Genomic DNA, 24,184 nt, shown 5'->3' on the forward strand with positions numbered 1-24,184 from the left:
TAATTTCGTTAAAATATCTCAAAAATTTGCCGCCTATGGGTTGGTCACAAAAAAAACAAGACGGGCAGAAGGACAGACAAACTTACATCGATTCAAGAAGTGTATTTGAATCAGAACTAGATTTGAATCGGAAAAATTATAGGTGGGTCTGTCTCAAGTCCTTCTGTACATGGTGGATACATCCGCTTAAACTTAACGTAGCCGTGCAGCACAAACGGTGTAGGGTAACTTCGTAATTTATTGAAATATTTTTGACATGGAATCATCACACTTCACTACACCTACAAATATACACGCTTATGCACATGTATTCATGCACTGAGAGCATGTAATCGACACCGGCTTGCAAAAAGACGAGTAATGTAAATAAATATAATGCATAAACAAACACGTTTTGATTACATTTTCTTCTAAAAATACTTAAATCAAAATAGTGTGTAGATTAGTGAAGTGTATCATTAAGCGGTTTCAATAGTACTTTTAAAGACAGAATGAGAAGAGTAAATATAAACAAAAGAGAAAGTTGTGCTTACTCGCTATCATATCGCATACATTACTCTCAGCTATTACAGTCAAACCCGCTTGAATATAGCCAAAGTGAATTTCATTCATAACTTTTGTTTGAAAAAGTCCAAAGTTTTTTAAAGTTAGATTTGCATTAGCTGAAAAATTACTTCAGTGCTATGTAAAACGATATCAGCCATATGGATTGACATTTTCTTATCCGGTTGGAAATTTCCACGAGAGATATTCTAATAGGAAGTATGTGATTACTACGTGTACGTTAATGTGAAGAAGAAAAAGAGCCGAACTTACTACTCCAGCCAAAGGAAATTTTTAAATCGGCGTGCAACGGTCCTATGATGCATCGCAGATTACTCGAAATTAAACGCAAGATGTTCGATTGATTTTTACCCAATATTTAGTTACTACGCAGTCGACAGAATTGTTTAGCGTGGAGTCAAACGCTTTGAAAAATATTTCTTCACAAACGGCAACTACCGCTGAGATTACGATTCTGCCCAATTTGATATTTTAAAATTGTTGCACACTCTTTAAACGGATCGATGTAGCAAAGCGTCTAAGAAATAAGAAGACATGGATTAAGTTTATGGTTTATGGTTATAAGCAACAGAATTTGTGGTGCAAAGCTATATTAAGTTCATGGGCGGACTTGTGATTTGAGATCAGTTTTCGAATCAATCTAAGCTTATCTTCGTTTTAGTTTAGTTTTCTTGTGACCAACCTACAGGTCGCATATCATTAAAATATTTTAATTAAAATTTGGCATATCGGCATGTTCTAATCCATATAAATTTTGGTATGCAAACGTGTTTTGGTCCAAGAACGAACGCTACTGAAGTTGCTTCGAATCGGACCACTTTTTCTATCATTTCTCTCCTAAAACCTTATTTTGACAATTCATTATATAAATAATTGTGGGTAGAGTAGGGTATTAAATGGTCGGTTGTAACCTACTATAACGTTTTTACTTGTTTCTATTTATTCTTACGTGCATTAACAAAGTAGAGAATAATATTTAGCAATAACTAAAACAAGTAAGAATATTATATTCGGTAGTCTTTTATATCCGTCACCGTTATCCTAAAAAAAGAGTGAAACGAAAGAAAAGAAGAAAATTTTCATAAATATTGGATGGGCGCGACGGGTTATTCGTATTTTTAGAATACGAATGAGAATTTCTATGGTGCATGTATTGCACTTTATGAGTAACAAGCAAGAAGCAAAGGTATTCATAGTTTTTGCAGCATACAGGTGTGGGCGTTGTAGGCGTGTACTTTGACCGGTTTACGTTATTTTCTAATTCTTTTGCAAATTTGTAGGCGATATCTTAATCGCCATCGTTTCTGGTCAAGAATATATTTAGTGCAGTCTCTGATGCTGGCTTCTGGGCGTTGCAAATGTTTCCGCGACGGGATAATAAATAAGTAATCCTCCCGTACGATTTTTTATGAAAATATTACAATTTAGTATTTACCCTGTGTTGTACATAATGCCATTAGATAATACTAGAAATTTTAGAACGAATGGAACCAAAGCCTTTTACAGCCTAACATTACAACAGACAATAAAATTACTCTACACGTTGCAGTACATAGGAGGTTTCGCTTTTACTGAATTGTAAATATTTACGGACAATTATTCAGGGTCAATACATTTGTAATATTTATAATTACACTCTGGGAGAATGTTTATTATCTCTACATGTATGAATTTCATGCGGTAAGAGATAACTCTAAAGGTTACCTGAATAAAATAAAAAAAATAAACCTTTAAATTGCAATACAGATTATTGCATATGCTCACTGCGTATTTTCGTTGGTTGCAACATAACTATTAAGCTATGTTCATAATATTTAAAATTTAGGTTGACAAAGACTCTCTAATGTCACGTTTCTAAACGTAAACCACGCTACCTTTACCGACCATCGTTTACTTTTGTTATTGGTTAGAAGTAATTTGAAACGAAAATCCAGCATCGTTAATAGAATTCGAAATTGCTGCGCTTATAAATAGGCATGTCAATCAAATTTTCTAATCGGGACTAGTTTTGCAAAGAAATTTTCACAAAGTATTAAAAAGTGTTTCTTATAAACGTATTGGAAAGCAATATTCTGATGTTATCAGCTTTTCTTATTGAAAGTGGGAGCGGACTAAGAAACCGAACAATCAAGCGTTTTTATGATACTGACGAAAACAAACAGTCGCAAGTCAATTAAGAGCCGCCTGCTGGCAATAAAATGTATATTTTCCATAAGACCTGATCTCCTCATTTATATCCCTACTGCTATTGTAATATAGTTTACGGCTCATCTCTTATATGCAAATTGACACCCATTTGATTTGCCGTTCATATCATGTCTTCTTTTGTTCTGCACGAACATTTTTCCTTTCTGCACTGTAACTACTTCAATAGCTTTTTGTTCTGCTAAAGATAACGACAAACTAAGTTCCCAATCATCATCTGCTATATTTCACTTTGATATGATTATCACAAATTGCTTTCAATCCCCGTACGCGGTACAAAGAAGGGTAGCAACAATAATTTTGATGGAGTTTTTGGCAATCTATTTGTGCGGGTAAGCATCACCAAAGTAAAGCTCTGTACGGGTGTTGGCTTGAAACTGAAATCGACCATCGAAGTCAAGCACAATTCATAATAAGCCCACAATTACTAGAGAGCATGTAAAAACAATCTTGCTGTGTGTCATTCTTGTATTACACTGCAATTAAATAACTACATTTTTAAGAGGAAAACTCCAAAAAAAAAAAATGAATCAAATATGCAGAGAAGATGAAATATTCGCTAGGAAAATGCAAATATTTAAATAATCGTTCTAAACTATGTTTACGCCTTTTTTAATTAGCCTCTTGATGTGCATTATTAATTGTTAAGCGACTTTATTATTGCTTATCATGCATTATCTGTTTTTGTTTCTTACTTTTAGTCTTTCATGCCATGGCTTTTTTTTTTTGTTTTTGGGGAGAGTTCAACGTAATAACAATAAAGAAAATTGTTCCTTATAGAGGAAAAACTTCTACGGTTAATTATAATATGAATGCGATTGGTGTTCGATTTATTATTTTTTGCTTCGAATTCAAAGGCTATTTCATCTTTTCGAATTATATAAGACAACATACGTGAATAGGCGAGTGTTGAGTTTTTTCAATAATTTTTCTTTTTATTCACTAACCCCTGTTTAGCTTTGAGTTTAGCTGCTTAGCGTATGTAGACTTTGAACTATTGTTGTAATTAATTTATTCTATAAAAATTTATGAAAATAAACAGATAAATTCGTTTAACAGCTGGTACAGATAAATAATAAAATATTGCACACACAACCACACGTACTCAGTATATTATTTTAAAAGCGCATTATTATTGTTTCATATTTCGAACCTTTTCATGTGATTACATAGAAATCTTTTGTTAAAAAAAACTTCCTTATTTATTTAATTTTATATTTATTTTAGGCTTTACACTGCATATATCGTTCACATTTTTCTATTTATTTGATATTATTTTCTTAAATCTTTCCACAACTCGACTTTACTGTTCTATTCGTAATATTAAAATGACAAGAAAAATTGAGTAATTTTCTTATTTCAATATATCACACACACAAAAGTTTACTCTTTATCAAGATACGAAAATACTCGATTCAGGTAGATCTTCAAACACCCAGCCATGTATTTGTTTATTATATCCTATTAACAACGTTTTCTTTTACACTCATTAAAAAGTTACTTAGCCAGCGACAATCCGAACCGATAAGATGCCATAAGTTTTTCATATATCTTTATAATTTTTTATAATGATTTGCTCTCTTATTCTCGTTTCAGTGGCGTTTTACAGAACGTAAACAAAAAAAAACAAATAAACAAGTAGACTGATAAGAAGACATTTACTTATCGTTAAACTTGGCAACTCTAATTTTAAGGTATTACGAAAAGTAAGACAGATAATAAAAGTTGGCCATCCTATTTTAGAATAATGAGATAACAAAAGAAAAGAAGAAAGTATTTTATCGCTTTTTTAAGTAATCATCTCTGGCTTAGGCTACGTACTTAAACGTACTTAAAGTAATTAAAAAATATTTAATTATTTGCTCGGCTTTTTTAAATATTAAGCAAATGTGTGCGTCCCAAGAGAACTCATCCAATTCAAATTCCGAAAGCAATGATGCTAATGAAAACAGTGTCAGCAGGTAAAGAGAACAAATTTTTTGTTTTGTGTGGTTGTATATGTCTGTTTATTCATTTCAGGCCTAATTCGCCCATACCGGCAATAACATCCGCCGAGGAAATTTTAGAAAATTATGGAGCAAATTTTAAAATTTTAGAATGTAATTCCCAAGTAGCCGAACTCCTGACGATAATACGCGATAAGTATGTTAAAATTGATTTATTTCCGGAATATGCGATATCGGTTCTTTTTTTCACTTTAGAAATACTACTCGTAGCGATTTCAAATTCTATGCCGATCGCTTAATACGTTTGGTAATTGAAGAATCGTTAAACCAATTGCCATATTCAGATTGTTCTGTGGAAACACCTACAGGTGCAATTTATGAAGGTCTGAAATATCGTTCTGGCAATTGCGGAGTTTCAATCATACGTTCTGGCGAGGCAATGGAACAGGGTCTTAGAGATTGTTGTCGTTCCATACGTATTGGTAAGATTTTAGTAGAATCAGATTCGGATACCCATGTCGCACGTGTTGTTTACGCACGCTTTCCTGATGATATTGCACGCCGTCAAGTGCTACTTATGTATCCTATCATGAGCACCGGAAATACCGTATTACAGGCAAGTCTAACGTTAACAAACATTAGTACCCTAATGTGCTTTTTCTTTCTTTTTTTCGTTAATTTAAAGGCCGTCAATGTGCTAAAAGAACATGGAGTACCTGAAAGTAGTATAATTTTATCGAATCTTTTTTGCACTCCAATTGCTGCTAAAACAGTAGTTACTGCTTTTCCAAAATTAAAAATATTAACGTCGGAATTGCATCCTGTTGCTCCGAATCATTTTGGCCAAAAATATTTTGGTACCGACTAAACATAGATATATAGATATATCACATCTTCGAGTAATAAAAAAATAAAAAAATGTTAATGATGACGGCACAGCAACTACAATAAAATATGTATTTATTCAGCGTAAGTTGTAGTTTTTAGGAAGCAATCATACATTTTTGTACTTGCACAAAATATTGTAAATATTGAAAGCAAATTAATAATTTAGGAAAATAAAACAAGTAATCTCGTAAAACATATTTCTTAATGCCTTAGGCTCCCATCCTTGGAACAACTTAAATTAAACAGGAGTCACAGGTAATCACAAAATCGAACCAGAAGTTAAAACCTTTTCACTGATTGTTTTTAATATGTTAATAATTTATAAATTTATTGCTAATTTGTTTTACTACTATTTCAATATTGTGTAAATGTTTAAGCGGATATTTGCAAGAAGTTATGAAATTAATAAGCAAATAAGCATCTGGCATGTAAGGAAGACCTTTCTACTGTTTCGGAAGATGTTAAATGCGAAATGTAAAATTTTTTTCTCAGATCTGTTAAAGTGAGAGAAAAAATTGTAATTGATAGTGATTAAGACCTTTTCCAAAAAAATGGTGTATCGCGCAATACGCCAAACGACGCAGCTAAAGATGGCTAAAACGAGCAAATACAGTTTTTCCTATCTAAAAAAACAAAAACAACATACAAATCGTGCAAATAAAAAGTAATTTGAACGTAGAAAGTTTTCTAGGAAATAAAAATTTACATTAATAAACCAAGAAAAAGATCGAAATTATATGCTTTTGTACCAATTTTTTTCCTATTCCAAAGAATGCCATGAAAAATTATATACTTTTGACTTAGTCTGAATATATAACAGGTGCGTAAGGTGCCTGACATCAGCAAAATCGAGCAGCAAGGGTCTCCCCCGCCGTCTCTGTTGCTTCCACGTTTAAATCAAACTTACATAAACATTATTTTCTCCTTCCATTTTTCTCTCCCCACGAACTTTCCTGACCAAAAAACGGACGAAAACACATTAAAATATTAAATACACTAGATAAAGAAATCACAATACAACATCTACATATCAACACCGAACCACTCCATACCTACCAAATTATACAAAACATCAATATACACACTCGATATGATGAACAACGATTCCAAGTCAGTACACGAGACTTCCATTCGCACTAAAATTTCGTCCAACAGTATTCAAAGAATGCTAACCATAGCTTTATCAGGACTAGACACCGCAGCATTTTTATACGTAGACGACATAATAATACACGGATGTAGCTTCGAACATCACAACAGAAATTTAACGGAAGTACAAAACGACTTAACAAATACAACCTAAAACTAAATCCATCCAAATGCGACTTCCTACAACCAGAAGTAACCTATTTAGGACACCTAATAACACCCGAAGGCATAAAACCAAATTCCGATAAGTACGAAACAATAAAAAGCTACCCCCAACCCAAAAATTCAGACGAAGTAAGAAGATTTGTAGCATTTTGCAACTATTACAGGAAATTTATAAAAAACTTTGCTAACATAGCACGACCACTAAACGACCTTAAAAAAGGAAAAGACTTCGACTGGACAAACCAATGTAATCAGGCATTTCTAGAAATCAAAAACAAACTATTGTCCCCACCCATATTACAATATCCAAATTTCGATAAACCAAAACTTCTTATTCTTGATGAGAACTTCTATGTGAGAGAGAGCCGAAAATGCGACCAAAGGTGACCCGAAACTAACTATTCTTCATTTATTTTCGTCATAAATTAATAAAAAATTAGACCTTCCCATTCAAAGGCTTAATCGTTATGAGAACTCTTATACGGAAAGGTTTCTGGAAATTAAGTCTATGTTGGCCAAACTTCATATGATAAACTTGTACCTTAAATTATTACCCCATCACAAAGTACTAGCAATTACTATTAGTATTTTCAATATCTGCATTTATTAGTCAATTAATTTCTCATCTTTTTTTTCATTGATTTCTCATTTATCAATTTATAAACAACCATTTGGTTGCGCCCTGGTTTATTTTTAATTTATAAACAACATTTTTAACCGATACTGGATGCATGGAACAATTTCATGGTATAGGAAATCTTAACTCGATGGAACATATGATTTTGGAAAACAAAGAAAATTTAGATCCTCAAGCTATAAAATCAAGTATGGCCGATGGCTGCATGAAAAAGCAGAAGCACAATAATGTGGCCGGACGCCACAACTTCGGGTAGTCCCGAAAATGTCGGGAGAGGACATCGTGAAACTTTCGTTAAAATTTGTCATATTTTAACCTAAACATATACGAAATAAATAAAATTAAATATAAATATAGTATTTATTATTGTTACTAAGTTAAATATAAATAGTTTAACTTTAAGGACATAATCGACCGTGAAACAACGATCATTTTTTTTAATTCATTGATCTGATAATTTTACATTTTTTACATTATTTAATTTAAATTTCAAAATTTATAATAACTAAAACTACATGCTAAATCTTATAGACTAACTATTGAAATATGTGGCTAAACTATTAGCAGGCAAATAAGAAGCACTATGTTGGAAGAATGGAAGAAATGGGGAAAAAGGCACAAGTTTATCTTTTGGCAATAAGCTGTGAAATTGTAAACCTTTCAAATTCATAATTGAATTCTATATAATATCTCGCAAATGGTTGTTTACATATTGAAAATAAACCGACATGCAACCAAATAGTTGTTTACATATTGAAAATAAACCGACACGCAACCAAATGGTTGTTTATAAATTGAAAATAAACCGACACGCAACCAAATAGTTATTTATAATGACTACTGACCACACTTGCATAAATTGTGATCAAAAATCTTCTTTATTTTACCTTAGTTATTTATATAATTGATTTATTATTATAATTTAATTATATACTATAATAATAATAGACAACGAACATTGAACAATCGTCCTACCAAAAAAGGACCACGCACAGAGCATTTAACGTAGTATTTAAAAAAGGAATGCAATAGACGTGGAAGAAGCGAAAAGCATCCTTCGAATAATATGACCGGGAAACCAACGTATGGGTTGCTTGGTTACTAGTTTGTAACTTTAACGAAAACTCATTTTTCTTACAAAATACTATTTTTTAGACGCGATGCTTATTGAACTGATTAAAGCAAACTGCACACACTGCTAATTGATAACCTAACTAATCATTTTAATTCTAAATACACAACAATAGATACTATAAGCAATCAGCAAACAAAAAATTTAAATAAGAAAAGAAAATATCTTTGAAAATTCATAGTGTAGTTAATTTCCTAACTTGGAGAAAATTGAAAATATGAAATTTTGTGAGTTTATGATGCAATTATGAATGAAATACGATATTAAGTTTTCTTTTTCCTTTTGTATAAAAAAAATGATTTAAGTTGACATCACTCAATCTTAATAAAATTTTTATCTTTTTAAATACGAAATAAACTTTGTTCACAAATAATGCAAACATTCCAATTATTTTTAATGTTCCTTTTAATTTTAAGTAAAAATTTAAGGACTTTACAGAATATCAGCGACAGTGATGACGGTGTATTTATAGCAAAAGACGAATGTCAAATGGGCAAGTCCAGTAATTATAAAGAAGGCAAGTTTAAACTAAAAAATTATTTCCTTGAATGATTTCTTCTAGAACTTCAGAAATTACATTCAATATAATCATACAAGAAATTGAGAAAGCCCGCAAATCGCACTCACCTTGTTCCACTGATCCGAAAGATGTTGAAAGCGTTTGCCATCAAAATGTAATTGACAGCGATTTAGGCAATTTCCAAAAAAATGGTATAACTCACAATACGCTAGACGAAGCAGCTAAATATGGTAGACGCTGTAAAATTTATAACCGCAGACTTTACAGAGAATCAAATTGCATGTTTGCTTCGAGATGTGAAGGTATTCAACATTTCATTCTCAAGTTATTACCTGAATTACCTGACATGGACTTTGTGATTAATACGAGGGGTTGGCCGCAAGTGCCATTAACATTTAATGCCGAATTGAAAGCAGTATTTTCAAGAATTCCGTTACAGCTGTTTTTTTCAAGAATTGTCGGTTTATTTCCGATTAACAGAATTTCCGCGGATATTTTTATCACTTAACAGAATTTCCGAGGGTATTTGCATTTAATAGAATTTCCGAGGATATTTACTGAAAGCAACTCTATGCTCTCTCCATTCTCAACAAATATTTTTATGCACGATGTAGAAGAAAAAAGCAGCTAACGGCTTGCAGCGAAATTACTGATTTTACTTTCAACAAAGAAACCCCACTTGGTCGATGTTCAATATACGAAAAATCAAGCGTGGAAATCAATTAGATACTTTGGATGCGGATCCTGCTAAAGAAGTATCTTTAGAAGATCACTGTCAGTACAAGTATCTCTTCAATTTTCGGGGCGTAGCAGCTAGTTTTCGATTTGAGCATTTATTTTTATACAATTCCTTGATTTTCCACATGGACGACGATTGGTTGGAATTTTTTTACTTAGCTCTTTAGCCATGGGTACATTATATACCCTTGCCTAAATATCCCCTTAGGAGCGACTCGTTATATACGAAAAAGAAAAAAATCTTGCAATCAATAGCAAACGACACGCCTAATAAGTCCCACATCCTATTTTTGTCACACGACGCAAATTTTATACTAAAGAAACGATTCAGTTGCTATTATTGTCTTCTTCCATTAATTGAGAAATTAAGTACACAAATTTTTGATTTGCATCCGCCAATACTTTCGTCTTAATCCTGCATTGTGCACAACAAAAGGAAATTAAGGAAAACAAATTTTAAGAGGTAAGTATAATGTTGTAACAAATGTCACAAAACATATGCAATGAATGATATGAAACTTAAATGTTATCTTTAACTAAAGTTACGAATCCAAAAAAATGTTTGCACATAGAATGTGTTTGTAGCTTTCGTAGCCAAAATTACGAGAGATGCACTATTTAGGTTTGATCGAGCTGAGTTTCTTCACATATTGTAATAAAAAATATATTTCTTCCTTTATATATGATTTGACGTCTTGTTTGAGTTGCTAATATGCTAAAAGCTATTTATTGAATCCTTTTATTGTAACTTAAGGTTGAAAACATCCACCACCTCTGATGCAATTCACCATTATCTTTATTCTATACAATGTCTTATAGAGTGCTGCCAAGTCCTATACAACATATTTAATGTGTAGAAAAATAATCCAAAATGGTCGCGAACGTGTTTGAGTTGTTGCCGAACTAGGTTTTTACTAGCAAAAGTAGAATATAATTGTTTTATAGATGAAAATATTAAAAACTTTAAAGTATCAATAAAATAAAAGCAATTTATGAAATATTTAGGTGAAAATGTAGCGACATACAAAACATTCAAAGAAAGTATTGAGTGTACATATAAAAGTGCTTTTATAAAAAAAGTCAGCTAAATGAATCGTTCTTATCGTATAAAGGCAAACAGAACGCTTATATTTACTTTAATAGTCGTGGTATTAAATGTATAGTGGTGAATATATCAAATAATAATATTGCAACAACTTTATATGCAAGAAAGTAAAACATATGAACTATGGCCAACCAATTAAATGATTTACGTAGTTATTCCCGCCTATGGTTAGCCGATTTTATTGAGATGTACAAAGCTGAAGAATGTTTATGGCAGCCTAAACATCCAGACTACAGTAATAATTCGGTTCGCAACACCGCTTACGAAAAACTAAGGGTAAAATTAACAGAGGTTGAACCGAAGCCCGACAGAAACTTGGTGATACGTAAAATAAATTCGTTGCGTTCAGCCTTTCGACGAGAACTAAGAAAAATTAATGCCAGACCTAACTATGAAACGCGGTTGTGGTATTACGACAAACTTTCTTTTATAGCTGAACACGGCAATCCAAAACGTTTAATATCAAATGTTGTAGATGAATATAAGCCGCAAAAACGTTCGATATCATTGGGGTTCGAGGATGACGACTCAATGGAATATGAGGATGAACATCAAATCGAGACAAATAGCGCTCATTCCGCTACACAGGCGGAAATGCAAAATGAAACCGCTACTACTACCATAACTGCCGTGAACGGTGATATGGTAACGATTGTTAAAAGTGAAGATCATAAGCAACAAACAAATGAACATCAGCAGGATATAACCCAAGCGCAGAATGAGACCACAACCCTGCACCATCATCACCATCATCATCAGCAGCAGCATCACCACCAAGAATTGCATGCTCAAACCCAACCACAACATACAACTGCAGTGAAGGTGCTGGAAATCACTTCGCTCGACTCGAATTCGCAGCGCGAAATTCAACAGGCTGTAAACTCATTCGAACAGCAACATCAAATGCAACAGCTTCAGCAGCAACAACAACAACAAAATGCTAATCAATCCGCTGCAGCTCAACTTGCAGCACAAATCCATCAGCAAGTGCCAACTATACAAATTGCCCGGGAACACCTGCAACCGTTTTTCGGAAGTGCAGCCACAACATATACCACGACAGCGCCGACAAATACTCAACGTCCGCATGATGAATACGATGGGATCGGTATGAATGTGGCCAGCAAATTGCGTCTAATGAGTACCCATCAACGCATAATAGCTGAGAAATTGATTAGTGATGTACTTTTTAATGGACAATTAGATAATTTAAGTGTGAATTCCCATCTTGCTTAGTAGTAATTGGTTGCAATCAGGTTAGTTAAGTGAAATTTCAACTAAATTTAGTGTACATATGTATAAGCTATATTTATTTTATATTAAAGTCTATCATAAAAGGAATATTTTATTAATGTGAAAGATAAATGGATTTTAATGGATTTTAAAACTGGAAATTGAAATATTTTGTTTTGTATTTTATAAAAAAAAAAAAATGCAAGGCTTTTGAAAAAAGTATAGTGACATAAAAAGTGCTAAATATTATGATCGTAGCAAAATTTTAAGAGAGAATAAAATTATCTGAGGGTAGAGTCGGCTATCTTGTCGCCCTACCCACCTATAAGTTTTTAATTACGAAAATATTGATTTTTACATGAGAACGTGACCAAAAATGCGCACTTGGCGCCCTCATGCTATATTTTGAATACGAATATGTCGCGAACGATAAGAACGAGGTATTGGTCTTTACACACTTACTATTACATTTTTTTAATACATCTGGTGAAAAAGTTATTGCTCAATCTTTCATAAGTTGTCGCTGTTATGCATGGGAAATCCGGAACAATTGGAACCAGGGCAAAAAACAATTTTTTAGAGGTAATTGAGTAAAGAATTTACATAAAAATGCCACAACTTTCTCCTGACTCTCCAATGTTTTGTTTTGTAGGTGAAGTTGCTTGTTCGTAATCACCATGCTTGAACGCCACAGAAGATGCTTAGACTTGAGGTCGGGGTTGAGTAGTTGGATAGGTTAGTCATGTCACCACGTGGCTCGGGAAATCGCTTTTGCAACCTAACACCCTACAAGCATTGAATTCAAAACTTAAAAGATACGTCTGTGCAAGCAGACATTTCATTGATCACTTGCGGTTCGTAATATGATCATCATTCATTGGAATACCGATATGTACTAGAGCATTGAGCTCAAGAAGTGTCTAAATTTTGTCTTGCTTTTCCTTACTGCCTTAAAACTTCAATTACTTTCTTGTTTGTTGTTAATTAATAATAATAAGAATGTTAGAAATTGTTGGCCTAACTGCCAAAAAACTTCCTAATATTATACTTTCAGACTGTGCCAAGTCTTGGACAATAAGAAGAGGCTCAGTAAAGAATTCGATTTATATTAGTCTGGCAGAACGATATAGAAATGTTGACCATTTATTACTTTATTACACATGTTGTATTCAGATGAGAATAAAAATTGGCAAAGGGGTCCTCGCGCCAATTGACAAATATTGTACGATCCGTACATAAAAAATGACCTGGGATCATAACTTCTAACTGGCTTTCTTCTAAACTTCTAAAATGGCTTTAGTTTTTCGGCTGGTTTTTTCCTTCACATGGTTTATAAAAAAAGTACCATGTGTGGAGAATGGAGATAGCGCAGAGTTGCTTCCAGTAAATTGCACCGTTTCGATTCTGTCAAAGTATGAGAATTGGGGGCCGATTCCGTTAAAGTGTGAGAAATGGAGGTACAAGACGAGAAAAAAGGAGGAAACGGCAATAGGCATTGGCTTAATGAAAAATTCGATTCCGTGGATGTACCTTTAAGCAGTTAGCTTTTTGTTGTAACTTGTACATCTTTTTTAGAGTTATTGAATAAGGTCATCAGCTCCAATTATGTTCCGTATTCTTTTTTACTCAATCTACCAGGAGTCCGGAGATTATCATTAGCAGAATTAGATGCAGGTGCTTAGAGCGGTCCTTTTTAGTTCGAATGGCGCGATACTGGAATTACTTGCCCCCCAACCTATCTAGGTTTTCCCATTCTGATAATGCATTTCAGGTGAAACTTCTTCTGCATTTCACCACTAATGAGTAGGATACTCGTCCGCTACCTGTAATCCCTAAGTCCTAATATTCCTCTGATTTTCACTTCGCTAGTTCTGTACCTTTGCAAAGCAAAATCTAAAAAAGAAAACTCAAACATGACTTTACGCTCCTAAAATAAGAGGTGCCTGAAGAATTCATTCTGACAAGTAGTCTTATTTCTTTGATGTATAATCTTTTTCTGCCAAACGATTGTAGGTACATTAATTTTTAACATGTTACTATGTTAATATGTTCACTAAATTCTTGTTGAAAAGTTCGGCAAAATTCAATTTTTATCGTAAGCCCAAGACAGTATTATTACGGTTGCGCGATGTCCATCCATTCAATTTTTATCGTAAGCCCAAGACAATATTATTACGGTTGCGCGATGTCCATCCATTGTATTTTTCAAACAAATCGCTGGATACTTAAGTATTCGTATAGCCTCTTAAACGTAAGCACTCCTGACGCCAATCGTGTTTGTTGAAAGGAAAACTTGTCTGTAGCGCCTTTGGTTGGTTCGACTTGAACCATACTATACTCTTTTTTCTCTTAATATAGGAAATTGAAAACAGCTGTCCGTGTTGACATGCATTTACGCCACACATGTATTCATAAATATTTTTTTGTTTATATCAGCAAACTGCATCAGTTCTCTTATCATAGTGTTACATGAAAATTATAGAAATGCTGATCTGTTAGGAGAAAAGAAAAATTGTTTGAATTAAAAAGATGTCAAAAGCTAATAAAGCAGCTTTAAATTTAAAGCAAGTAAGAAAATAGTGATTGTACGTTTGAAATTTCAATGTCGATATATTTAAAAAACTCTTTTTTAGTTTATGCTGAGACAAGAAGTTTTAAAACTTTATAGAGATATTTTCCGTACCATACGTCAAGTGCCTGACGTTAATAGTCGCAAAGATCTGCAAATGTGGGCACGTCAAGATTTCCGTTCAAATCAGCAGCAAAAGGATGAAGTGGCCGTTAAAATGCTGCTACAATATGGCCGGCGCAGCTTAACTGAGTTGAAGACAAGTCTAGATTTAAGTGGCGTTTGTAAAGAAAAACATTTCAAGGGGAAATAAACAGTCCATAACAAGTTTTTCCTTTCATTTAAAATTGTTGTTTGTTTTTTATTTTTATTACGTACAGTGCGGAACAAATTCTCAAGAACTTTAGATGATCAAATAATTAAGTTTCGATATAAATGTTGTCACGTTAATAGAATTTTAAAAACTCGTTTTCATAACGTCTTCGTCTTTGGAAAACAAGCACTTTGGGACGAAATATTCGTTATGTTGTACTCAAAAGAAGACAATATAAAGTGTCAATTTTAGGGAGTGACGCTAAATGGTCGTCTAAAAAAATAGTAGATATTCTACAATTTGGTTTTGTCAGGAAATTTATTTATCCAATTTTTCTTATCTATTAATACCTTTCTTCTATGTCATCTCAAAAATAAAAATGAAAAAATATGTCGAAAAACTTTGTCTCCTTGTGCGGTATTTTTTATGATTAATGCCCGGAGGAATTTTAGATTAAAAAATCTATGAAAATATACATTAAAAATCGTTTAGGCGCCAGTAATAATTTTGACAAAGCAATGTATCATAATTTGATGAGATTGTTATTATGAAACGACAAGAACTAAGTAAGTGATTTGGATTTCCTAAAGCAATATAATACGACCAAAGAGAATTTCAATCAATCTTTTGGCTTTAAAGCCGTTAAAATATATATATGTATATATACCAATACTGCCAGGGCTGTCGCTCTATCAAGCCATTGTTCGCGGTGTCAAAATTTGGTGCGATTTTGATCATAATTGATCGCAGTTATATTGAGTGCTCACTCGTTAAAATGCATAAAACTTCCCATTTAGTCTCTTACTAATTTAAAATTAACTATTGAAACAGATAACAGCCATTGCTCGGATTGTTCGGAACGTTTTTTGTTTTTGTTTAACTAGTAAATATATTCTACACGAATTTTCCATATGTTTTATTTTCGTCTTTCGTGGGTAAAGTCATTTTCCATAAAATTTTAATATAAATGAAAAACTATGAAGAAACGAGACTTTACAAGTATTCTTTTGGTTTTATCAAACTTTCTCCTGAAATCTGTTAAATGAAAAATTTTCTGGTCAATTGTGTTAAAGTGGTAGTGGCTACTTTTATTTGGAGCCCGCAAGGGCGAATATAATAATATAGTGGTCGTGGTTAATCGTGGTTAACTTTTGACGCGTTGCAAAAGCGGCATTGTAGTATGAAACCGCTACAGCTACCATTATTTTTGTCGATAATTAAGCCTCCACTATTTGGCTTCAATATTGTAAAAAAGCAGGGAACATTTTAAAATCTTGAACTGAGCAAAAAGCAATGTTTCAACTTTTTTCGAGCATCATTAAAATTATGTGTAAACCAACGTATAAATAAAAATGTGTTCTTCCGTGGACAGAATTTTTGAGAGTTACTTTCTGTTTGAATAAATAAATATTAAAAATGCGCAAAAGATAAGAAAGGGCATATAATATTTTCATAACGAAGGGTTTTCTTATCTTTGCAGTTTGGGCATCATTTTTGAATATTCTTTAAAGTTAAGTTAGTGTTGGTTTTGTTATTTACGATATTTAGCTGTTTGGCAAAATACGATCTAATTGAAGTGTATTATCTCACTTATATGCTTTCTTCACGAAATGTTAAAAACGACAACAAGAGTATGTGACAAGAAAAGTAATGTGGAGAAGTAGAGGATAATGCACAAAGTAGTTTGGATTATTACTGGTAAACTAAAGTGAAAATTTTGTTGCAAAAAGAGGACGGCATAAAATATTTTGCAAGTTTTTAAGTAAAATGTAAATAATTATTGTGCGTTAAATAATGAAAAATTCAATAAAACGGAAGAATTTTTTTCCTTAGAAGAGAGAATTTTTGAAAAAACAAGAATCGTGTTTATTCATTGTGTATTTGCCCTCAATTGTTGGTAGAGAATGAGTCTATCGCCAATTCAAAGACGCAAATGCTTTGGGGTATGACGAGCCAACTGAATGATTTGCGTAGTTACTCCCGCCACTGGCTGGGCGAATTTATTGAATTGTATCAGGCCGAGGAATGTCTTTGGCAGCCTAAACATCCCGACTATAGTAATAACACAGCACGTAACAATGCTTACGATAAACTGGTCATCAAGCTTAAAGAAGTAGAATCTGCAAAAGCCGACCGTAGCATGGTAGTACGTAAAATAAACTCTTTGCGTTCAGCCTTTCGACGAGAATTACGAAAAATTAATGCTAGACCACACTACGAGACGCGCTTATGGTATTATGATAAACTTGCTTTTATCGCTGATCACGGTAATCCAAAACGCTTGATAGCTAATATTGTGCCCGAACTTAAGCAACAGAAACGTTCGATTTCGTTGGGCTTCGATGAAGACGACTCAATGGAATTTGAGGATGAACAACAAATTGAGCCAAATAGCGCCCACTCCTCTACGCAGGCAGAAATGCAAAATGAAACTGCCACGGCGACAATCACAGCAATAACTAATGGAGACGTCGTGACAATTGTTAAGAGTGAAAATCACAAAGATGGACATCAACAGGATCTATCTCAAGCGCAAAATGCAAACGAAACCGCAACATTGCACCATCACCACCATCACCAACAACACTTGCACACTCAAACCCAACCACAACACACAACCGCGGTTAAGGTCCTGGAAATCACTTCACTCGACTCGAATTCACAGCGCGAAATTCAACAGGCTGTAAACTCACTCGAGCAACAACATCAAATGCAACAACTTCAACAGCAACAACAACAACAGAACGCTAATCAGTCCGCTGCAGCCCAACTCGCAGCGCAAATCCAACAACAAGTGCCAACTATACAAATAGCAAGGGAACACCTGCAGCCATTGTTTGGTGGAGCGGCTACTACTACTTACACTGCGACGACTGCGCCAACATCTACTCAGCGTCCCAACGATGAATACGATGGCATTGGAATTAATGTGGCCAGCAAATTACGTATAATGAGCGCGCACCAACGTATAATAGCGGAAAAATTAATTAATGATGTACTCTTCAACGCGCAGTTAGATAATCTTAGTGTAAACTCTCATCTAGCTCAGTAGAAAATATATTTAAGAGACTTTTGTAAATAATCGATTCCATCTATAACTTTATAAAATCTCTGTACGCACTAATGAGCTTCACAGAGAGATTAGTAGCTTATAAGCAAAAATTATATAAGAATACCACTTTTCATTTAAATAATTTATGGATGCAGAGCGATTGTATATTTTTATTTACAGCCTAATTTGTCGCTTAATTCTTTATGTACCACAATTAAATTTATTTTTAATTATTATCTTCAACATTATATTTTAGAATTTATCTATTCGAAAATGTATATTAAATTATAATAAATAAATTAATATCGTCATTATTAAAATTATTTTCGGAACATTTTTTTGAATATGTTTTTTTTTTAGAAACACGAGTTGCAGATTTGTGAAATGTTTTATTCATTTCGAAAGAAAACCCAAAAAAAAATTATAAATTTTTTTTTTTTTTAAGGTTTTTCCACAGCTGCAGTTCTAGTGCTCGACTGTGTCTGCTGTGGTGATGATGAATTGCCAACACTATCGCTTAATTTTCTCCAGATATATTTGGTAAGCTAAATAAATTATGAATTAATTTGTGCATTAAAATATTGAGAATTTTATTAAATGGCTTTTACTATTATGACCGGCAATTCAATTTCTTCATCTTCACGTACTAATGAACGATTTTTCTGCATTAAACTCCATCCAAAGTGAAGACCGACAATTGCAGGAACCATTACAATTGTCACCAAATAACGTTTGAAGAAACTAGGTGCGTTTTTGGACATTTTCCTTTTCTTCGTTTTCGAAAAAATGAAGTAGAAAATAATTTTATGAAACACTATTTGCGGCGATACGCTATTTTGTTTTTTTTTTTTTCTTTGGACTTTAATAAAATAATCAGCTGATGCAATTATGAAAGCTAATACGACGTATCGCTCATGATTATTTAAATAATAGATGAAAAACAATGCATTCGGCAATTTTTAAGTATTTTTCATTTTTTCATGAATTTGGCTTCACACTGGACATTTATAGCGTTAATGGAAATTTGGAGAATGTACAATTTCTAAAGGCGTACTTGGCGAAACATCTAAAAAGATGACTGAAAAAAAGCTTTCCATTTGAATCAAAAAAAAAGATTCTATAAAAATTAAGACATGACAAAAGTCGGTATGTATTTGATTAATGAACGGATTAAATACAGCTGTTTCTCCAGAATTTTGCAGATATTGTGTATTAAGTATTTTGGAGATTATTGGAAAATTTTCACTTACTTTTACTTTTCCATATTGGCTTTATTTCATGGCACTGTACCATGAAAATAACGGCTTTAGATTGTTTGTTTTTACCTATAGACTTTCTTGTTTACCAGAGAATCCATGTTGCTTTTTATATTTAATAGGAGCTAAAAAACGACAAAGCATTGCCATTTATTGCAAGTAACTCTACTATCAACTCTATTATCAACGTATGGTCGTGTTATGTTTTGTTTATTGTTGCATTTGCTTAGGGAGACTATAAAGCAAGAGAGAGATGGAAGGCTATAATAGGAAGGTTTCAATAAATAATAAAAGCTCATCACTTTTTCATACAAATTCAACTGGCATGCTTTCTCTCTTCATATTTTATTTGTGTTTTTCATACAAATTCAATTGGCATGCTTTCTCATCGATTTTTGTTAAAAACCAGAAGATAAGCAAAAATCCCAAATTTCTCACACTAGCAGAATGGGACGCAGATGTAGTGATATTTTCGTTCGAAGCATTGCAATTTATTGAAAGCAACTCTGTGCTCTTTTAGATAAACAAACAAAAAGAAATAAAAAGATTTGTACAAACGATGGCTTGTTTTGATGATGATGAAGACACCGTATTGGAGGAGGTAATCAGTGCGTTTTCGCTTGGATTTTTATATTTGTTTAATGCTAACTTTTACTTCTATTTTAGATTCCGGTCTTTTTGTCCAAAAATTTGCAAGATAACTTATACATCTTTCAATATCCTACAAAGTCTCAAACGTATAATTTTGAGAATGTTTCGGTGTCCAATTGTTGCATTAAGCCTATCAATCAAGAAGTAAAAGTGGATTTTTCGCTTGATACGGAATCGCGTTTTTACGATCAATTTAAAGGTGAGCAATTAGCTTTAGCTGCCGATGGGAAAAATCAAGCCAAAGGCGAAAGGCCTTCTTTTAAACGTGGTATTATGGATAAGCAGGCATTTCTTAGCTCTCGTCCTTTAGATGATGTCACTAAATATGTAGTGGGCGTTTATGCCGACAAAGAAATACATTTGTCACCTTTGACCGGTATCGTACAATTAAGACCATCCTTTTCGTATTTCGATAAAGAAGACAAACGCAATAAAGCCGAACAAAAGACTTTGAACGAAGAGGATGACGACGAAGAATTACAGCAAGTAACAGTGAAGTTTGCAAGAACTAGTGCGAAAAAGGCCAAAGAACGACAGGGTTTTCATAATTTAATGAAAAAAAGTGACGAAGAACCATGGTGTGAAACGTACTGGCATCCACGCAACTCGTCTACATCCGAATTGGAGCGTCAAAAACTATTTACCACCAATCGTCAAAGTAGTCTAGCTTTCGCATTAGACCCAAAAGCTTATCTTGCAAAATTATTGCCGAACGAAGTACGAAATCAAAATATAGATGCAGTATTACCATCCCGTGTATTCAGCAAGGTTCGCTTAAAATCACTACCTTTGTTGGAGCAATTGAAAATATTACTGAAAGATGGTCGCATGTTGTCTTTTGACGAAATCTTGAAAATTTTTCAAGATAGTGTAGATCCGAAAATCACTAGTGAAAAGTTGGTGAAAACTCTACCACAAGTTGGCATTCCAATACATGGTAACTGGGTTCCTCAATCGGAAGATTTGTATCCCAGTGATACCTTTTCAAATGCTAATGGTGTTAAATCTGAACTGATGGTAAGGGCACGAGATTACGTGGTAAGAGGAAAATTTATTTTCGAATAATAGACAAGATCTTTCAAACGGCTCTCATTTTCACCCTCAGCTATTTCGTTTTTCCCGTGCAAATTTTCTCGATCGACAAAAAATTATATTTGATACGCAGCTACCACCGGAGGAAGCTACTGAGATCTTGAAATCGGTAGCGTATTTAAATTCCGACAAAAAATGGCAACTTCTATTGCCGCCGGACACACAATTCGAGCAGCGTTATCCCGTCGTAGTACAACGTCAAGATTTGGTTTGGCGAGCTTCGGAACAGACTTATAATGAAATGGATTATGAAAAATCGCCGAAACGTACGCGGAAGAGGTCTCAACGTGATTCGAAATCATACGCAGCCGCGTGCCCTGATCTACCATCCCCGGTAAATACGTCGCTCGGTGCACCATAACGTACGCTAACTTTGTTAACTTAATTCTCGTAGCTGTAAATATAAATTAAATTCAAACTCTAACGTAATAATTTTCTCTTTTGCCTTTTGATTACTTTCTTGTTCAGAGCGCGTATCCCCGCTAGTTAACAGTAACTAAAAGAAACTAAACAGTTAGTTTAGGATGGAGTTATACTCATTTTGCCATACTTTTTGCAGTATTCAATCGATCGAATCTAGATCAATGAAGTCATGTTTGCCCGCCTGAATGTCTGTGTAGTGTGTGTTTTTCCCATTCATCTAACCGCAAACAAAAAAATATGGGCTTTAAATTTCGTAGAAACCTGCATGCAGGTTGATATTGAGAATGGGGCCAAATTGGTCGGAGCGCACGCCAGCAACAAAGCGTAAACTGAACGCAACCCCGTTTCTCTAACCAAAAAAATGTGCGTTTTTGCTTATTGCCCATACATTATGAAAGATAGAATGCTGAAAATGTCGTTAGGGTTGGTGCAACAAAGTCGAAATTCAGATCAGATTGTATTCAAAGTTCTCATTTAGACCGAAATAGGTATTTTTGTTGGGCTTTTTAAGTCTAACATGTAATGTGGGAGATCGGGCAATGAATCAGCTCACTCCTCTTAAATCAAAGCTTAGCTGGTCTACTAAGAATTCACGTGCATTCCTAAAAGCTTTAGTCGAGTAGAGGACTGATTGACTCAGATCCAGACTGTTTGCTAAAAACTCTCCAACTGCGACCGTAATATTTAAAAATTAAAAACAACTTAACAATTTAAAAATTAAAGACAAGTTACAAGTATGTTTTAATTAATTCTCTAAACTGGCCCTGGTGCTAGTTACTTCATTCAACATACTGTATTATACATAAAAAGTCTACGCCGACCGGGCCAATAAGTGAACAGCCTAGTGAGCAACTAATCCAATATCATCTGTTTTAACTTTTCTTTGTTTAAAGTGCGTATGGTTGGTACAATTGGCAACTATTTAATAAGAAAAAGTATCATTTTGTAAAAATAAAAACTAAAAAAAAAAAAAACGGTACAACAGATATTTTCTTTTAACATAACTCGCTAGTAAAACTGACCCAAGAAATTTAAATGATGATAGAGCGCCATACAAATGATTTCTTACCATTTGTTGCTTGCAGAATAATTCTTTATGAACTGTCTGACATTGATCAATAATTGTTAATAAGTGTTCGTTAAAAATTTTACTAAAATTTGTAATTTCTGCATCCGAACACGATTTAAATTTAATTGAAAGGTTTTATAAACGCTTTAGGAACGATTTCCTTTCCTGTTTTATTCATTTGGAACAAAGAATAAGGAAAAGAGAGTGAGAGAAGAAAGTAAATTAAAAAAAAAATATTCAAGTGAAGTAAGGGAAATGCTAATCGAAGGAAGCGTACGTGAATACACATCCAAAGTTTAATGTAAGCGATTGCCATTTGAGAGTAAGAGATATGAAGTAGTATGCGAAGAAATGGTGGGTATCCAAGATTCGTTCTAATGCGAATACAACTTTCTTACATTAAAAGCGTATAATAGGTGCTTGCATGTATTTTGATTATTTTTTCACTTAAAAAGCATTTACTGATCTAAATGGCTACAATACTTAATAATCGAAAGAAAATTCTTAGGGAAGGGAAACGAAGTTGAAATATGCTTATGAATATGCATTTTATTGAAATTTATGAAATTCATATAAGTGAATAAATCATCGAAAAATATATATATAATCGAATATTTATATAACTTTGAAGCATTGATGTCAAAACGTTGGTTTGCTTCGAATTTTGCGAACGATCTTTGATTGCAAGAGAAATGAAAAACGCTTCTTATTTCCTTTTTAAAATCGTTTAATTTATATGATCATTAATAAACGGGGTGTGGCAATTTCAAGATTTTAATCATAATGCGATATGGGGATATATGTAAATATTCCGTCAAAATTGCGCTAATGATTACAATAATATCACTTAAAATTCTTTAATAAATTTTAAATATGAGGTAAGCCTTTGTAATTCGATAGCAGAGGTTAACGGAAATTGAATTAAATTTTATGAATTAAATGAATGGAAAATTTGCTCTTTAAATTACGGGCAAAAGTCAAAATTCAAAGGCGTGAATAGGGTAAGGTATTGCTGTTGTTGTAAAGCAGACAAATCTGATTAATACCTTTGTTGGTATGCTATAGATGGAATAGAAATAGAAAATAGATTAATTAGTTGGCAGAATAGACAATAAACTGCTCACTGCTTCACATATCGGGTCTTTGAACCCTTTTATACCGTGGCCTAAACGATTAAGGAGAAAGAAAATATAATATAATATCAAATTTTTGCCAACTGTATTCAATATATATTGATATTTTTTTAATATATATCTTCCCCCCTCTCTTTTCCTCTTATAAAATATAATACAGTAAAAGCTCCTTATTCGAGCGTCCTTTATTCGCGGTTTCACTATTCGCGGATTAAAATAATGCGAACCAATTCCCATATTCGTGGCTATAAATTTCTTTATTCGCAGATTTTTTGTGACTGGTTCCGGAATTGTTTTGTTTCTGAAGCTGAAACTTATTTAAAAAAGCAGAATTTAGACTTTAA

At 33.3% G+C, this 24,184-nt stretch overlaps 4 protein-coding genes across 4 annotated transcripts; 3 read left to right on the top strand and 1 right to left on the bottom strand.

Annotated features, from left to right (window-relative positions):
- The first annotated feature begins 4,509 nt into the window (after positions 1 to 4,509).
- Positions 4,510 to 6,412, top strand: LOC119641926 (uracil phosphoribosyltransferase homolog). The gene is made up of 4 exons (XM_038040843.1): positions 4,510 to 4,730; positions 4,789 to 4,911; positions 4,971 to 5,331; positions 5,401 to 6,412. The coding sequence occupies exons 1-4, from the start codon at positions 4,657 to 4,659 to the stop codon at positions 5,581 to 5,583; spliced, it is 741 nt and encodes a 246-aa protein (XP_037896771.1). The 5' UTR covers positions 4,510 to 4,656; the 3' UTR covers positions 5,584 to 6,412.
- Positions 6,413 to 10,612: 4,200 nt separating this feature from the next.
- On the top strand, positions 10,613 to 18,341 carry LOC119641931. The gene is made up of 4 exons (XM_038040854.1): positions 10,613 to 12,284; positions 14,834 to 14,867; positions 14,916 to 15,131; positions 17,014 to 18,341. Exons 1-4 carry the CDS (start codon positions 11,173 to 11,175, stop codon positions 18,214 to 18,216), a joined length of 2,565 nt encoding a protein of 854 aa, XP_037896782.1. The 5' UTR covers positions 10,613 to 11,172; the 3' UTR covers positions 18,217 to 18,341.
- Positions 18,342 to 18,591: 250 nt separating this feature from the next.
- Positions 18,592 to 19,281, bottom strand: LOC119641958. The gene is made up of 2 exons (XM_038040892.1): positions 18,825 to 19,281; positions 18,592 to 18,761 (listed from the first exon to the last, which is right to left on the bottom strand). The coding sequence occupies exons 1-2, from the start codon at positions 18,975 to 18,977 to the stop codon at positions 18,657 to 18,659; spliced, it is 258 nt and encodes an 85-aa protein (XP_037896820.1). The 5' UTR covers positions 18,978 to 19,281; the 3' UTR covers positions 18,592 to 18,656.
- A 550-nt stretch (positions 19,282 to 19,831) lies between these two features.
- Positions 19,832 to 21,958, top strand: LOC119641946 (DNA-directed RNA polymerase III subunit RPC5). The gene is made up of 3 exons (XM_038040873.1): positions 19,832 to 20,073; positions 20,139 to 21,161; positions 21,229 to 21,958. The coding sequence occupies exons 1-3, from the start codon at positions 20,032 to 20,034 to the stop codon at positions 21,574 to 21,576; spliced, it is 1,413 nt and encodes a 470-aa protein (XP_037896801.1). The 5' UTR covers positions 19,832 to 20,031; the 3' UTR covers positions 21,577 to 21,958.
- The last annotated feature ends 2,226 nt before the right edge of the window (positions 21,959 to 24,184 follow it).

The sequence above is a fragment of the Glossina fuscipes genome, unplaced genomic scaffold (genome assembly GCF_014805625.2).
Source record: "Glossina fuscipes isolate IAEA_lab_2018 unplaced genomic scaffold, Yale_Gfus_2 197, whole genome shotgun sequence".
Taxonomy (NCBI): Eukaryota; Metazoa; Arthropoda; class Insecta; order Diptera; family Glossinidae; genus Glossina; species Glossina fuscipes.

Coding starts and splice junctions, on each gene's coding strand:
- LOC119641926 (XM_038040843.1), top strand. CDS start 4,657: ATGTGTGCGTCCCAAGAGAACTCATCCAATTCAAATTCCGAAAGCAAT. Junction 4,731..4,788: donor AATGAAAACAGTGTCAGCAG/GTAAAGAGAACA, acceptor TATTCATTTCAG/GCCTAATTCGCCCATACCGG. Junction 5,332..5,400: donor CCGGAAATACCGTATTACAG/GCAAGTCTAACG, acceptor GTTAATTTAAAG/GCCGTCAATGTGCTAAAAGA.
- LOC119641931 (XM_038040854.1), top strand. CDS start 11,173: ATGGCCAACCAATTAAATGATTTACGTAGTTATTCCCGCCTATGGTTA. Junction 12,285..14,833: donor GTGAATTCCCATCTTGCTTA/GTAGTAATTGGT, acceptor CTAATAAAGCAG/CTTTAAATTTAAAGCAAGTA. Junction 15,132..17,013: donor CAAGTCTAGATTTAAGTGGC/GTTTGTAAAGAA, acceptor GAGAATTTTTGA/AAAAACAAGAATCGTGTTTA.
- LOC119641958 (XM_038040892.1), bottom strand. CDS start 18,977: ATGTCCAAAAACGCACCTAGTTTCTTCAAACGTTATTTGGTGACAATT. Junction 18,762..18,824: donor TTGAATTGCCGGTCATAATA/GTAAAAGCCATT, acceptor TAATTTATTTAG/CTTACCAAATATATCTGGAG.
- LOC119641946 (XM_038040873.1), top strand. CDS start 20,032: ATGGCTTGTTTTGATGATGATGAAGACACCGTATTGGAGGAG. Junction 20,074..20,138: donor AAGACACCGTATTGGAGGAG/GTAATCAGTGCG, acceptor CTTCTATTTTAG/ATTCCGGTCTTTTTGTCCAA. Junction 21,162..21,228: donor TAAGGGCACGAGATTACGTG/GTAAGAGGAAAA, acceptor TTTCACCCTCAG/CTATTTCGTTTTTCCCGTGC.